Raw genomic sequence first — 17,359 nt, forward strand, 5'->3', positions numbered from 1 at the left:
CTGCCAAAATATTTAGGTATGGCACCATACTCATTTTACCCTCTGGCAGAAACCCTGCCCTCCTAATTTAGATTATGGGAAGTCATTTAAGATATTACATTGATAATCAGGGCTCACACTCGAACAAATTTTATTGTTTTAGCTAATTTTTAAAAATATTGAGTATTTCCATGAAAAATTATTGAAAATGGTTAATTTAAAGAAAAACGTATTACTTTCTATAAAAAATTAGCAATTGGCTAATTTGGCAATGAACAGGGTGAGCTTGGATATTGATATTGATACTATATAAATTCACATGCTAGAGTGATTTAGCTCCCCTTAAAAGGTAAGATCTACACGCAAGACCGTTTCTAATCTTCCTACAGAGTACACAAACTTAGTAAATTCTCAATCACAGTAAGCATGCTCCACATGTAACACTCACTTGTCTTCAGGATGGCAGCAAGGATGGATGATTCCATTCATGTCCAGGTACAAGTTGTCAAACTCTGTGTCATTTGGATTGGGTTTGCTGCTGTCAACAGGTATCTTTACACCATCTACCTCTTTGGGCTGAAAATTAAAAGTAATGAAAATGTGTTACGGTATTTGTATGAAATCCCTAAACATAAATAAAAATGGATTGGTTAGAAACATGTAGAAAAAGGCATATTGTACCTAAAATATTTTAATTTAGAACCCACCAGGGTCTATGTATCACAATTCTTGTTTTGTGTGGATAGTTTCAAGGAATATTCGTTTTGTTTACCATAACTCTATACACCATTTCCATGGTTTGATCATAATGTTTTTCTTTGGGGGTTTTGTGAAGATTTGTTTCTTTCACAGGTGTTTACAAAAGTTGATGATTTCTGCTCTGACACAACAAACATCTTTACATCGATCATTTTTTAATCAAGGAACTAGAAAAATTACCCATGTAAAAGTATTTAAAGGGAAGGACACGTCAAATATGAGCCTTACGTGTTGGAAAGATGCATACCCAGACCACCAACACATATTGACACTAAGAAATGAAAAACACTTAATTTTAGAGTTAATAAAAAAAACGTGATTATCCCTGATAACTGGAGGGAAGCCATTTTGTTTCATTTTCGCCGTGTCCTGTATTCTAGCTTGGGGCGAAGTAACGTCAGCTCCTACCAACTTCTGTATGCACAGTGTAAACAAATGCAGTCATTTACGACAAGGAGCTTCCCTTTGATCAACCGGACTTGTAAAACAACATAAATGATTGATAATATAATCAACTATTTAACTAAATATATTTCAATTTGTATTAACAAACAAAATTGGGTTATAGTATTTTCCTCTCTTAAAAAATCCATTTGAAAAAATGCATACTAGTAGGCTACGATGGAGAATTTTTTTTAAAAAATCACAATACCCAAGTGATAATTTTCTTTTCTTTGGAGTCCTACGTAATTGCTCAGTTCTGTGATTTTAGATGGGAAAGTCTACTTAAGAGTTGTACAGAATTATTTACAGTAATAAAGCATGATGGCTGATAATGTCCATTACCATTTTAGGGGTGGCAGGTTCTCTCTCAATACCCTGTGATGTTAATAACACTGACATGTATCTTTATGTCTAGACGGCGGTAAGTAAAGGGACATACCCTTGTTTTTAAACACTAAGGCATATTTTTTACTATTGTAGCCGTTTTTAATAACTGAAATTATACTTTACTTAGATTTTATGGTTTAGATTATCAATTTTCGTACATTAGAAGTTTTTTTGGTCATCCTGGTGTTTTAATATCACAAAATACATTTCTCATATTTTAAAAAATGCACGTGCGTCTGAGAAGTAACAGTTATGGAGTCGAGTGTTAGTCTATTTTTAGATGGCATTTCACCATTTTAAAGTCACATACTCATGTTTAACTCAATTGTAACGTTATCCAAATGTGTTACAGGTTTGTAGATTGTCTAAACTTATTGTTAATTTTCACAGGTTGAAACTAGGGTCTGTCCCTTTAATGATCTTGTCTGGTTACGTTCCAAATATACACCTGCTAATCAGGAATCACAGGTGCAGACCATGGAAGGAATAGACCAATTAACGAAGAAAACACTCTGATTATCATTTCAGTACGTAGGTTAATGCATGGACAAAACATGATAGTTATTTCGATCACTTTGACAATGGTGGTTTATTTTGTATTTAAAAATAATATAGTTATTGCTGGCTTACTGGGATGGATATTATTACAGAACATTGCGATGCATGTCTTTTTCATCATCACTCAAAAATCAGGTACATTTGGGGGTTTTCAGTTCTAAGACTAATTCCAGACGTGACGAGTTAAGTATTACGTAACCACCGGCTCACCAGAGGGCGTATTCACTGTGATGGAACAAAATGGCTGTGCCCATTACATATAATAGTCGTCACATTTAACCGTTTTATTAATTAAATATAAAAATATACTTGTTGATATTAAGCAATAATGTGCACTATATATTGTTATGCATACCAGTTCAAAAGCCTTGCGCAAGCATTCCTTTAAACATAGGATTGTTGTTGTATTTGAGGGGGAATGACTACCGTTTGGTAGGCAATGATTGCATAGAATTTATATAGATTGGTCTCCACCAGTAAGAAAGTGTTGGTAATTGTCCAAATGTCGGTCTAGCTCTATTACCGTTAAGAATAATCTGGCTAGTATATATGGTGAGTAACTGGGTTTATTTTATTTTATTGGTGTCGTTGTAAATTTATTTCCTGAAATAATAGTCCTCATTAATCCCCTGGGGACCCATTTCTCTCCTATAAACTGCCAGCTAGTCAACTTTGATGTACTGGTATATATCTAGTTCAACTCTCTGGCCTCCTCTAGGCGAGCAAGGGGCAACAGTAATGTTTCTATTTAGCTTGGAACATAACTCTGGTCACCTCCAGCCCTCCCCTTATTGATACTGATATGTAGGAGAAGGCTAGAGGAAATTATGTAATGCATTGGCAATGGTCGACAACCAAATGGTCACAAGCTACTGTGTCTAAAATACACATTTTTCCTCAAATCTGATTCTACAGAGCTTTAGTTTAATTATTCTCACATCAAGTCATGACATAGGATTTCAAATTTTATGGTACACACTTTTTTTGTTCCATGCCATGTGATCATGGGAAACCATTGGAAACTGTTTTTAGGTTCCGTGAAAACATGTCATGTGAACCCAATTTTAATACCATTAATTTAAATTATATGTGCAAGAGACATGTTTTTAAACAATATAATGTTGACATGCACTCTCCAATATAAACATGCTGTTGTGATTTTGACAGCTAAATAAAAATAATAGTTTAGGCATTTCCTCCCATAATGAAACCACAGGATATAGTGTCGCCTACTCGGCTGCCACCTTCAGTAATCAAGCACATGCATGACATCGACTTGTGTTGACTTCAGTGACAGTAGTCAGAACAACTCACTTTTATTTTAATTTAAATACTATTTCTTGCCCCCTATTTTTAACCTTCTGACTATTGCAGGCGAGATATAATAGACATAAATACTGGACAGCTGGCCACAAATGCCCATAAGTAAATGCGACTTTTTACATTTTTTGCCTAATTTTAATCAACATTAATTGATCTAAAATATCTAAAAACCCTACGAAAATAATACTTACCGATTCAAAAATGAACTTTATTGTATGTATTTATAATAAAATATTTAAGTGAATATATGCAAGTAAAAATTATAAACTCAACGTGCTTTTTGTCAAAAATTAATCCAGTAGTCTAAAGGTTAAGATATACACTACAAAAAATGTATGCCAGTGATTTTTGTTAAAATGTGTAATGCATTTGATTTGAGTGCATGTTGGACCTCCAATTCGGATTTACCTAAACTGGAAAACTGAAAAGTTTGGTTAATACAACAATACGAATCGGGTCTCGATATTGCGTCAAACACACTCCCCAGTATTGTGATATCAGAAACACAATAGTTTTTTAAATAATTAAATATATATGGGCAATTCCACGGTTACTCGCGTTACATTTTTACCATACTAATTCTTTTGATTTGTTCAGGATTAATAATAGAGGTATTTCGCATTCCTATTGCGCATGCGTGCGAAGAGTAACGTCCCGTGACAAAATAGACTGAAACTAGTCTATTTACAAATTGGGGGGCGTGACAGGCAGGTTGTTATGGGCAACTTAAGTAGCTTCGTAGGAGACTTTTAAACTTGGCAACTAACATGTACATATTTCGAATTAGATGGTATAATGGTCATAGAAAACGGTCCGCTGAAATTTACAGTGGAATGGTTCAAATTAAAAAGCAGTGCAACAACTTGGACAAAGTCTCTGCAACTCGTACCCGAGGGTTTTGATAACGCCAGATTAAAAGACTATCTCGTAAAAAGTATAAACAAAACATTTGACAGATTCCATAGGTTATGGCATCGACAGGTTATGGCATCGACAGGTTATGGCATCGATCGATATATATATTTGAGAGAGAGAGAGAGAGAGAGAGAGAGAATATATATATATATATATACACATATATATATATATATATATATATATATACAGTCAAACCTGTCTTAAGCGGCCACACAAGGGAGTAGATAAACGTAGCCACTTAAGACAGGTGGCCACTGAGTACAGGTTGCCACATATATAGTCTTTAAAACATTTGTTGTTGTTTCTTGTTTTACCGTCTGTACTGCTAATTAACGAATGTGTGCTTCATAGTTGACTATAAATCAACTTTTGACATGTTGTCTCCTTCAGAAATAATGCAAATAGAATATATTAAATTAACCGTTCTCCACAAGTTTGTTTTCTTTTCCCATTTAATTATTTAATTCAGACTTCATGCAATGTATTGTCATAGTAAGTAAATCTACAAATGTCAAGCGTAGCCTGCCCAGAGGCAATTAGATGCATGTCAGATTCATACTTCCTTAATTGATACACAGTGGAGATGTCGGGACTGAATGGGTACTAGTATTCCTGAAGGTGTGAAGATCGGTTATTTGCTGCACCTTATCCCTTTAATATAAGAGTAAAACTTTACTGTGGCCGCTTAATGCAGGTATTTTAGCGATTTGGGATCCGATTTAGGTGGCCGCTGGCCGCGTTAGACAGGTGACCGCTTATTAAAGGTGCATTTACATTATAAATCGTTTGGGAAGAAAAAAGTGGCTGCTTAAGGCAGGTGATCGCTGAGTACAGGTGGCCGCTAGGACAGGTTTGACTGTATATATAGAAGGTGTTTTGTTGAATTTTTCTTAGTGTCTATCTAATTGGGAAAAGTAAAAAAAAAAAAGAGATTTTATGCTGTTACATGTATATCCATAAAGTGGGAATTTAAAAAAGGATACTTTGGGGTGGGTGGGTGTGTTTGAAGGTAGGTGCCGTTCTGTTTACCCATACACACGTTTTTATACAGTGTCAACATGAACGCATTGAGTATTATACAAAATATATTTATTTTCTTTACTGTTAATGTGTTTTCCGCCATATCTAAGTATATAAAATACTAGACGGACCTGTGTAGGAACGTCCTGTACAGAGCCGTCATCACTCTATATATATATTTATATATCATCATTATTATTATTATTTAAGGAGTGTCTGTTATTTATTTTACGTTCATCGGGGTATGAACAAAATAAATCATCCGTAAACTGTGTGAATCGGCGAAGCCGTTCTCACATAAGTTTGCGGATGATTTTTTTGTTCATACCTAGATGAACGTAAAAGTAATAACAAACAATACTTATAATTAAATTTGAAACATACTGAGTAATAATAACATTAAAAGTTCATATATATATATTCTATTGAGTATTGTCCGAAATATACATATATTTTCTGTATATACAAAATATATATTTATTTTATTTTATTCACTGTTTACTACCATATCTAAGTAGAGAATACTAGACCGCCCTGTATAGGAACGTTCTGTACAGAGCTGTCCTGACTACATATATTTTTTTTTTTATTTACACACACACACACGTTATATATTTTATTGAGTATAATACGAAATATACATATATTTTCTTTATATACAAAATATATATTTATTTTCTTTACTGTTAATATGTTTTCCACCATATCTAAGTATACTAGACAGCCCTGTGTAGCAATGTCCTGTACAGAAACGGTAAGGTTTTGGTCCCTTATGCATTCACTGGCTTCCCTCCTACAAAATGTGCCAAACAAACCCTCGTACTTAGAGTAACATTAAAATTGTTTTCTACGTGAAACGATTACCCACAAACGTTTCCAATATCCATTGGCTGGATATCGATGGAAGGATAACGAATTTCCCGGACATATGTGATTGGAACAGTTAATAATTGAACAATGGTCGTGGCCTCCCATTGCTTTTGCCCCCCCAATTTGCAGATAGGTCTATTTTGGCGAGATCTCGCGGTTTGCGTCCTCGAGTAACTCCGCAATGGGCACATGCGCAGTGGAATGAGAAAGAAGTCTATTATACATTCAACACTTATTATCTTTATTACATTTTATTAGTTAAATAATTAATGTATATTATAAAAAAAAGAAAAAGGAAATACAATGATTAGTTTTCATACTGTGAATGTGTAAACATCGGTTACTCACATTCAGGGCTCACGCTGTCGGTAGCCAAATTAGCCACTGGCTAATTGTTACAAAAAATGGCTAATAAAATTTGCAAGTGGCTAAAATTCTGGCTAAGCCATTTTCTGTCTTCTGCACAAACAGTTACATAATCTATCCGATACCTGAAATTAATAATAATACTAAGCGTAGTGATCTCACTAGGCCTACTGTTAACGAGAAACGGTGCCATCCAGAATACAGCGTAGGCCCAATGATGTTTACTTATTTTAATAATCACGGTTATTAATTTTAACGGCATGCATTCAACATGTATGACAGCAATGTCTGGAAGATCCTAACTTGTTAATTTTGTAAAGTCTTTGAACCAAAGTAAAAAACCCAGACCGACAATGCATGTCAGTTTGAATACACATGCCAGTTGACAGCCGAAAGACATGTAAGCTATCCCAAGGGCTCAGTTCAACAACACCGAGCGAAAACAAAACATTCACTAGGGTGGTTTGTGCGCTTCACGTTAAACCAAATGGACACGACAAACACCAATCAAATAGTTCGCGAATATTAGGAAGAACGTTCACAATAATCATATTTGTTGGATAATTTTAGATATAAATGTGTAAGACTGTGAGGTGACATTTAAGAAGTTAGATGGATTTTAAAAAGACAGTAAACAATTTTTATATAAATGGAATATACTGTGAAGTCAGCATTCTTAGCCTAGGTATTTTGCAAGCAGAAATCACAAGCATTTAACACGATGCTTAAATCAACAGCAACAACATGGCACAAATTATGAAACTGTTGCGGGTGGGGAATTGATGGGTTACTTAAAAAAAAGAAAAAAAAAGCTTGCTATAATGAGCTCTACAGGGTATATTAAAAAAAAAGCTCTCAAATTTTTATTTGGGGAAAAAAGGAACAAAGAAAAAACACCCTTCATAAACATCCTCCCACCCCATATTTCTGTATGTTTGTTAATTTAATGTCATAGGCCTTAGAAGTGGGGGTGGGTGTACGGGGTACTGGCTTCCAACTCTGAAGATAATGCATCACCACCCCCACCCACACCTCGCTGAAAAATCTAAGTAATATATTAACTGCCCCTACCCCCATTGAGGTTTTATAATTCAGATTTATTCCAGTTTGCACACAATCAGATGAAAAAGATGCATTTTCATATTCATATATAAATACTCTATACAGTACTGCACAAAACAATTTTGGCTAAAGCATTTTCAATATGGCTAATAAAAATTCCATTTGGCTAAAATTTTGGCTACAGGTATTTTTGATCCAGGGTGAGCCCTGGCATTACAAAAAATTAACACACTTAAAATCCAGTCTCCTCATACTGTAAGAGCTATGATAAAAGTGGATATACTGGTGTATAGCTATGGTGTTTAGGTATGTTTATATGATAAGACTTTTCAAATTGTACAATTAATAAATTTTTGGTTATCAAAATAGTTGGTTATTCACGCTACAATTTGTCCACTATTTGGTAATGGTTAAAAAAATTGATTTTAAAGAAACATAACAGTTTTTAAATGTCAACTTTTATTGAAAGAAACCTCAGAAAGCCACACAAATCAACTGGGTAAATATTACCAACAAATTAAACTTACAATAAGTTAAGCAATGAATAAATTACCCATTTTTGGGAATTAACGTAAATTTTTAGGAAATTGAAATTTGAATTAAAACAACACTCTAAAAAGAAGTAGAAAATTTGAAATGTCCACGACTGTTCGCAACAGGAACAGTCTCATAACTTTTTGATCACACTTTATAATCATGGGAAATGAAATTTCGGATTGCGTGATTTTACCAACACAGTACCCAAAATGATCGTTACCCAGTGTTCTACGTTGCGACCAAAATGTTAGAGTGGCGACCGATTGAATTTATTATCGTTGCCATCTGGCGACCGACTCCAAAAACCGTAACATCGGAGTATTAAATTATTTGCCATGTGCATTCAGAGTCCTAACAGCGAAAACCAATGAAATTTGTTTACATCATTTTGCAGTCGGGACACTTCGTTATTTACGAAATTGTCAGATTGATCACTTTGAATTCCATATTAATTTTCGGTACCGTTCGGAACTCATTGCGAAAACAATCCAGATACTTGCAAAAACAATCCAGATATTTCGATTGGTGTATTATTTTTAATACACACAACCATTTGGAATATCTCAATTGGTATGGATTTCCGAATCATGTAATCGGCCGATTAAAGAAGTTCTGAATACTGTATTGTACTATTCATAACCGATTCACTATGGTACATTAGTGGTGGAGGAAATTCGAGTGAAGAAAACGAGTACAAAATCAAGTAAAGGTTGCTCACTCACTGTTCAAACTATACACATTGTAATCAAACGTGTGAAATGGAGACTGATTATTAAACAATACATTATAAATGAGCATTTCAACAATTATGTAACGCTCTTTGATGCAAAATGCAATGTGTTACAAATGTTATGGGGGAGGGGTTGCTTGTCAAGATTTACTTACCGGCAACGTCTTTAAAACAATGTGATTTTTTCAAAAGCATACACTAAATACCGGCTGCCATACATGGCCATATTTTCTATTAGATGATTTTTAAATCAATTATTTATTTAAAATAAATTCAAAAGACTAAATGCAAACCGAATAATGTTGATTAAAATGCATAACTGTGGCAGTGAAAAGTGGAGGGGTGACAAGAGTGTTACATAATTTTAGAAGGGATAGTGGCCTTAACGTTACAAAATGTTATGTGGAGCAGGTTAAAAAAAAAACTGCCAAAGTTTCCACTATGTAATTATTGAACGGACACAAGTGTTGCATTTGATCTGCTAACCCATTACGCATGTTGTACACTCGTTCAAATCGAATGTAGCCCCAATTAGAGGTGTTTTTGTTTTTCTTGCGGTGTAGATGTATATGTTGTTCATGGCAAACACTTTCAAAGTGGCAAAATTTTAAAATATTACAATTCTTTAGGAAAACGAAAATCGAAAATTTCTAACACTAATCAAGAAGATGAAACAAGTACCGGAAAGTCAAATGAAGGCCAATCTGAGAAATGAAACTTGGCTTTCAGTTTCCGTGGGTTCAGCATGACGATAAAACTGACACAATGTGTAGAAAAATTAGAAAGCATGTTGCTAGCACAAATCAAATGAGGGGAGATGGGGTTTTTGTTTGTATACCCACCACCCACAAAATAATATTTTATTTAAACGGTAGGATACGTAGGGGGGGAAATAGCAGTCATATGAGGCATAAAATTATAAATGCAGTCCCTCCCACCTCCCTCATGCGATCAATTCTAAAATGGTTCTCATTTCAAATTCAACACTGCAAAAAGAGTAGTGTGGCAAGTAAAATTTTAAGTTTGGCGAGTACATATTTTTTGTCCACTAGCCAAAGATGAGTAAGTTATAAAACCGAGCATAGAACACTGTTACCGTGAAATCTGAAGGCCTGTAGTACCAATTGATGTTACATGAACAGGGGACAATATTTCGAAATGTGAGGTAACCAGAAGTCGGTTCACGTGGTTTTTACCTAGGTAACCAGTTGTTCAGTTACATGAATTATATTTGCGTAACCCATGGGTTACCTGATTGGTTACCTCAAAATTACGTTGAAATTATATTTTAAATACATAGTTTTTAGCTCAAACATAAAGTTAAACAAATACAAAAGAAAACATTTTCCCAAAAAAAATGTCTTTAATGCTTGCTAAAGTAAACAATATTATAAAAGAACTGAATATCAGCCCCAGTACTGAAACAAAATACAGGGGCATAACCACACATTTTTTTAGCATTAAGCACACCAAAGGCGTGCCCGAGCCTGGGGATTCGGGAGGCCTCCCCCTGTGAAAAAAATTTTGCTATCTTTTTTCAAGTCAATTTTAAGAGAATATTTTATAGAACAATTACATACAGCCTCGACCTATTCCTGGATTATGTTTTTGCATTACGCACATTCGTACTGTCTGTAATGGCCTTTGAAATAGATACATAATTATTTGAAGGGATTCCTTTTTTCGTTTTGCGCTGGTTACGCTACTTTCACTTTATCAATGGTACTTCTATACTATAGTGACGTTCCAAATGTTTGTTTTTAAAGCTCATTATGCGATGTTAGTATTTTTCAATTTTTGTGACACTTTTGGATTCCTGTTTATGTTTTTAACATATGTAAAATTATAGGCATCCAATATTATGTCTACATATATTCCTTTAGAGATAAAATAGCAGCAGATAATTTAGCCGTCCCCAGCGGTTTGAGCACATTTCTTTAAAACGTTTGGCTCGACTCTATAATGAACATTTACTTTAGACTGGTTGTAAATTACAACTGTTGAAATATAACGATGTTTACTGATTTGCTGCGCATCAAGTATCTAAAATTCAGCCTAAAACATTTGTCGAAATACTAGTAGTATGTCTGCATGAATAAATGTCCTGTAATCGTGAAGTTTGCAAGTTTTAATTTCTGTACGTTTACTGGTCATGACATAACCATTTTGCGCGGTTCAGGTAAATTTAATTTTGCGTAACTGACACGCGAACAGAGCAGCGGTTCGCGTCAAACATTGTGCTCTGCATGAAGAATCCTGAATGCCCCTATACATCATCACAAAAAAGTTTAGCACAGGTTCGTTTTGCATAGGGTTGTTGGGTTTCTTCGTGTAGCGTTGGTATTGGTTAACAACATGCAAGTTTAATGTCATGACTGGAATCAAGAATAATCAAACTAAAGCTCTGCTGTATCAGATTTTGGGAAAATTGTGCATTTCAGACACCATTTGGTTGTCGACGATAGCCAAAATATTAGTTTTCTCGGGGTATAGCGAAAACAGCACCAAATATTTTAAAATGTATGACTAAAAGGGAACAAGAATCATTAGTTATGAACAATGATATGCTCAATAAAACAACAGCTATATTAATCATTATTACTTTGTTTTATTTTTATGTCCATGTAAGGGAGATAAGACGTAATAGCAGCTATTGCTAATGCTATATCCATGTAAGGGAGATAGAATAGCAGTTACACATCAGCAATATGCAGACAATCATCCACAGGTGTTTGCATAAAACTAGAGGGGATGATTTTCCGTTTCAGATTTTGCCACATTCCGTTTCAGATTTTTCAAATTCTGTTTTTTTCCGTTTTTGTGTTCAATTAGTGTCCTGTTTTATTGTTATAAACTATATACATTTGTTATATTGTTCCAGCTCTCAGCTGGTTTGCTATTACTATTTTTTTAAACAACTGTAAAAATAATTTTTGAAACAAACTTTAAAAAAAAAGTGTGTATAAACTGCACCACTTGGTTCCCACCTTCATCCGTAAATAAACCGCACCTTTAAATAAGCCGCGGTTAAAACAAAGCCACGAACTTAATTACGGTTAATTATTTTTTGTATTTAATAATAATAAAGAGATCCATTCTCCCTTAAATTTAAACAATAAATAATTATTGACTGTGTGGCTTTCAGTTTCATTTCATCTGATGGATTATGGGTAAGTTTCATTTATAAAAAAATTTAACACACCGTTGACAAACCCCACTATTTTCACGAAAATATGAACAAGAACTTTAGTAATGTATTGTTCGTAATCTTACATTATTTGCAAAAAAATATGTATAAATAAATAAATAAATACATGATAACATATTAGTTTCAGTATGATTGCAAAGTGTGAACCAAAAAGAAAAGGGGGGGGGGGCACACATAAGAATTACTATTTTAGTACTCACTCGATTACACATGTATGTTAATTTCTCTAACCTAACTAGCGTGCCGTGTGCACAAATTACATATTCAAACGAGGTCGGGCAGGCTGCAAAATGACCGGGTTCGCATCGCAAAAAGCGATGCAAAATGTTGCGATCGCGATGCAATATTGTAACAATGACTAGCAGTTTGCGATGCATGTTTTTTGTAACCAAATTGATCTTTGAATTGAGATCGCGGGAAAAGAACGCACTTATGGGTGTCGATTTTCCGTGATCGCAGCCAAGGTACATGTAACTGATTCGCCAATGATAAACATTTTTAAAATTTATCTCAGTGTACAACCTTCTCGCGTGTGTTAGTATTTCAAATAGAAAATACTGTCGGAATACGCGGAGGATGTTTGACGTTTTAACAAGAACAGTGACGAAACGTACTAGTTGCTACGTCATCGTGGTAACCTAATTTGCAAGCAGCTATTACTGTGTACACTAAACTTGTAGCCTACTGTGCACGCAAATATATTATGTTCACGAATTAAATATACCGCGAAAATTGCGAACATGCTGATAGCTCCGCGAATTTAATTACGCGTTAACTTATTTCCGATTTAGCTTTGAATAATGCCTATAGATACAAAACACATAGCGCATCGCATGCACTTTATTTTTATCGTCAAATTACCTGCCACGTGGTTTTATACTACAAGTGACACTCTGTGCTATGCATGATCTGCGTTCAGCGATAGCCAGTAGTCAAAATGTCTGATAATTATTTTGACCGGTTGTCGAAGTGGTCGTTCGGTTTAACTTGTTGCGTAAAAAAACAGTGTGGCAAACATTAGCGACAAACGGCTGGCTGAACTCACATCTGGTATCTCGTGACTACGAGATTTCAGTTTGTTGTTTTTACACTGATTATTCTTATATTCGATACATACTTGTGGCTTTCGTTATTTGTAAACCTGAATGCAACCTATGAATACTACTAATAAATAGTATTTGGTCTAGTTTGTGATTTTTCAAGTTTTCTGCATCATGTATTATCAGACATACATGCGGACAAGACTAACGGCACACGGACCGCAGCTACCCCCTTGACCTCCGGAGGATACGGCCTTGTAAACAAGTGACAGTGATGACCCTTCACATGTACTGTTCTGTACTTGCTTTATTTTGGGTAAGCAGCCCACAAAACAGATACATGTATACGAAATATGCAATTTTATTCATGTTTACTCATTTTATTAAAGTGCTAATTAAATTCCAATAGTTGCTAATCAATTCTCCAACCAGTAGGAAAAACTGCTAATCAAAATTTTAAAACAAATTGCACCCTGTCAGGTCAATCTGAATATAGGCCAGTGGTAGTGAACCGAAACTAAACACTGTTCTGTCGATTGTTTAAAGTTTCGACATTATTTTATAACTTTAAAAAAATATATATTTGCCTAGAATTATATATTCAGAGCCGGTTTAAGGATCTGCGGGGCCTGTAGCACAAATAACAGCTGGGCCCAATTTCCAAGATATATATTTTGCAACCCCCTCGGGGAGGGGGTGAAAATGTACACAATGCCTCACCGCAGGACCCCCTGAACCGCAGGGTCTAAAGCATGTGCTACATGTGTTACAATAATAAACCAATGAGAAGAAAAGTAAAATGCTATTTTTGCGTGCAATTTAGAAAACAATCGGTTCAGAAATAAATAACATGTAGTAAATTCCGTAGCATGAAAAAAGGCATTCCCCGTGGGACGGACTATAAATGTGAAATGTTTCCGTACAAATTAACGAATATGCCCGAAGTTTTACGAAATTATGTTTTCTGGCAAAAGCGTTGTGTAAATTGGCTATGCTTTTGAATCATAATAAGTATTATTGAAAAATATTGAAATTGAACGTACTAGAAATCTTATTATATAATCAACATTCTAAAATTGTATTAGTAAATGTTTATTTTTATATTTCAAGATAAATTTCACTATGTAAAGTTACACGGGTAAACAGTCACATGCTTTGCTGCAAGCTTACGGCAATTAAGCGTAACTTTCGAGAATTAACGGTTCTGAAAATATTTAGGCATACTGTACACTCCATGAAAGTTCGCATACCAAAACACTATGCATATATTATCAATATTGAATCTTAAAACTACTAAAAATATTTATTATGGTGCTTGAACCAGAAATACAACTTTTGAAGGTTATTTTTATTAAAATTGCAAATTGCGTTTCAGTTACTAAATTGCACGATTCCATCCGTTTTTCCGTGATCGCGGAAAATCATCCCCTGTATAAAACATGTGTTGTTTATATTATTCAACATTTACTTTAAAAAATTTAAAAAAACATTTTTCCTGTCTTTGTCATTGTTATGTTATTATTTTAAGTTTTGTTTTCATCTTTTTTACGGTTAGGTCCTATATATTTTTTTAAAAGGTTCCCTTTTCGCCAAAACATTGAGGTGCCATTATAGCTAAGTGCATGGGGTACGTATAAATAACAAAGTTTGGACATAGAAGAACCACACATACTACATCCCTTCAGACTACCATTATAGCCAATTTCGTATGATTTGGTTCCATTTTCCCCAACGAAATTGTTTTTGTTTTGGTATTGGTGCACTTTTAGTCTGATCCCGTTTCCTCTAGCCTTCCCCTACATATCAATAAGGAGACAGATGAAGTTGACTCAAGCTACATGTAACGGTGGTTACTTTACAAAATTAAAATTGCCTTTAGCCAGTTTACTGTTTAGGCAAGCAATGATTATGATTGAACTGTTGAATGAACAACCCAGCATGCTTGAGTGGAGGGGTTAAATACAATATTTTAATACTCAATATATTCTTTCATTAGCTTTACCTTTTCTTCAACACAATGCACAACAATCGATGCATATTTGCGACTTAACCATCTGAAAAAGGCTGGAACACCCATTGTTTTGCTTCATACAAATTTCACGTGAAGAAATTTGAAGATTTTCAACATGGCCAAGGTGAGAACAAAATTGGCCGAAAGAGGCATCTTCATTGGTCAATCTATTTTGGTCTACCAATAATACTTAATTTTATAAAAATGGTTGGAAAACAGAAAAATGTATAAAATTCAAAATACATTTGTGAAAAACGGCACTTTTCAATAAATGTTTTGGTGTAGTATGTTTGTTTATTAAACATACATATGATACAGAACATTTTCCATAAATACTGATAAGTTAACTTTGTAGATATATATTCCTTTATTTAGCATTGCATCTAAAATTCCAACGATATGTATATTCTGTTTTCGATTGAATGAATGAACACACTTTTAACAAACGCAGAGATCAAGATGTCTGCGCCCATGTTGTCACAGTTATGTAGTGCAGTAAAACTTGAACGTGACAAAGGCCTCCTAGAGCTTGAGAAGTATCTGCAAAATGAAAAACAGAATAAAATTTCTGAACTTTTAAAAGAATTGTTGAAATTGTTGTCCGATGATACTGCGTCTTGGGAAATCAAACATGGGTCTTTAATGGCGGCAAAGAGTATTTTTGAACATAAATCATTTAAATGTTCCGAGCACATAGAGGAGGATTTTGTTAAGACAGTGCAGGAAAAAGCATTACATTTGCTTAATGACCCAGAATACAGAGTTAGATCATCTGCAGGTAAAAATATAGACCTGACTTCATCCTGTTCATATAGGCCTACTATCTGTCCCATCCACCTACAAAAAAAAAGAAGCTTTTTGTAAATAATTTCAGTTTGGTTTGACATAAGAAAGAAAGTAAAAGTATTTTGGAAATAACAAAAAAATATATATATATATTTGTGTGCAATTTAGAAAACAATTGACTCAGAAATAAATAACTTGTAAATTACAAAGTATAAAAAAAAAAAAAAAAGGGAATTCACTGTGGGAAGGACTATAAGTATAACTATAAGCTACATCATTTGTACCTGACAACTGTACAAATATAATTGCTTTCTCAACTGAATAATAAAAATACATGTACAGTCCTTTTTAAACAAATTATATAAAACCAGACACCCACAGGACCAAGTACCAGGTATATTGTCTGGTGTTAAGGTGTATGGTTTAGAGAGGTTCTGTTCTGTACTGATATTTAAAAAGGGACAGTGAAAAATGTCCAGTTTAGAGGGAATTCTTGTTTACAGAGGGTTTAAATGGATTTTACTGTACAACAACACCGTTACATTGATAATTTTTGCGTTGGCAGATAAACAAATATTCTACATATTAATCACTACATGAAGAGATGAGATAACATCTACACATTTAACCAAAACATTGTTTAAATCTCCATCTGGCTCTCAAACTGCGAAGTACTTAGGCTAGGCTAAAATGTACGTGATTCATAGTCAAATAGTTTTTTTTTTTAAAGTTATGTGTATAAATATATTTTTTTAATTTATACATTAACTACATGCATATATATATAAAATGTAGACTGACAAATGTGCATACATTTTGGGTGACCGTCAAATATTTTTCAAAATGTACTTGTTAGCATGCATTTTCATAAAATTCAGGTATACAATGAACCCTGTATATCCAGATAGTAATCAGCTGGTTTACCAAACATTATGTAGTTATGAAACAGAGTATACAGAAATGTTTGTTTGTAGTTGTGTATTTTTTCTAAACAAGTAAAACTCTGCAACTGTTGTACCTTGTGTATAATAGGTCTTGAATTCAGAAATAAAATTTGTCTAATTGGTTTATTGTTTTAAGCTAACATTGGTAGTTTAAAAGCAAATCTGTTGTTGAAATAATCATGTTAGACACCAACTGGCCTCAGCACAGTGGTTAAGCCATCAGACTACAGGCTGGTAGGTACAGGGTTCACAGCCCAGTACTGGCTCCTACCCAGAGCGAGTTCTTAAGAGCTCAGTGGGTAGGTGGAAGGCCGTTACACCTTCACTCTCATTAAACAACTAACCCACTGTCCTGGACAGATAGCCCAGATAGCCGAGATGTGTGCCCAGGACAGCGTGCTTGAACCTTAAATTGGA

At 34.3% G+C, this 17,359-nt stretch overlaps 2 protein-coding genes across 3 annotated transcripts in view; one reads left to right on the forward strand and one right to left on the reverse strand.

Annotated features, from left to right (window-relative positions):
* The window catches only part of LOC121371569 (5'-3' exoribonuclease 2-like), a 52,846-nt gene extending 37,510 nt beyond the window's left edge, over positions 1-15,336 (reverse strand). For both annotated transcript variants that reach the window (XM_041497566.1, XM_041497565.1), the window contains exons 1-2: positions 15,204-15,336; positions 428-555 (exon numbers count right to left, since the gene is read on the reverse strand). In XM_041497566.1, coding sequence (XP_041353500.1) covers positions 428-555; positions 15,204-15,278 — 203 coding nt within the window. In that variant the 5' untranslated portion in view covers positions 15,279-15,336. The remainder of the gene's footprint in view (positions 1-427; positions 556-15,203) is intronic.
* A 330-nt stretch (positions 15,337-15,666) lies between these two features.
* The window catches only part of LOC121371570, a 25,686-nt gene continuing 23,993 nt past the window's right edge, over positions 15,667-17,359 (forward strand). The window contains exon 1 of the mRNA XM_041497567.1: positions 15,667-15,990. Within this exon, the coding sequence (XP_041353501.1) occupies positions 15,672-15,990 (319 nt within the window). The 5' untranslated portion in view covers positions 15,667-15,671. The remainder of the gene's footprint in view (positions 15,991-17,359) is intronic.

The sequence above is a fragment of the Gigantopelta aegis genome, chromosome 4 (genome assembly GCF_016097555.1).
Source record: "Gigantopelta aegis isolate Gae_Host chromosome 4, Gae_host_genome, whole genome shotgun sequence".
NCBI classification, from domain to species: Eukaryota; Metazoa; Mollusca; class Gastropoda; order Neomphalida; family Peltospiridae; genus Gigantopelta; species Gigantopelta aegis.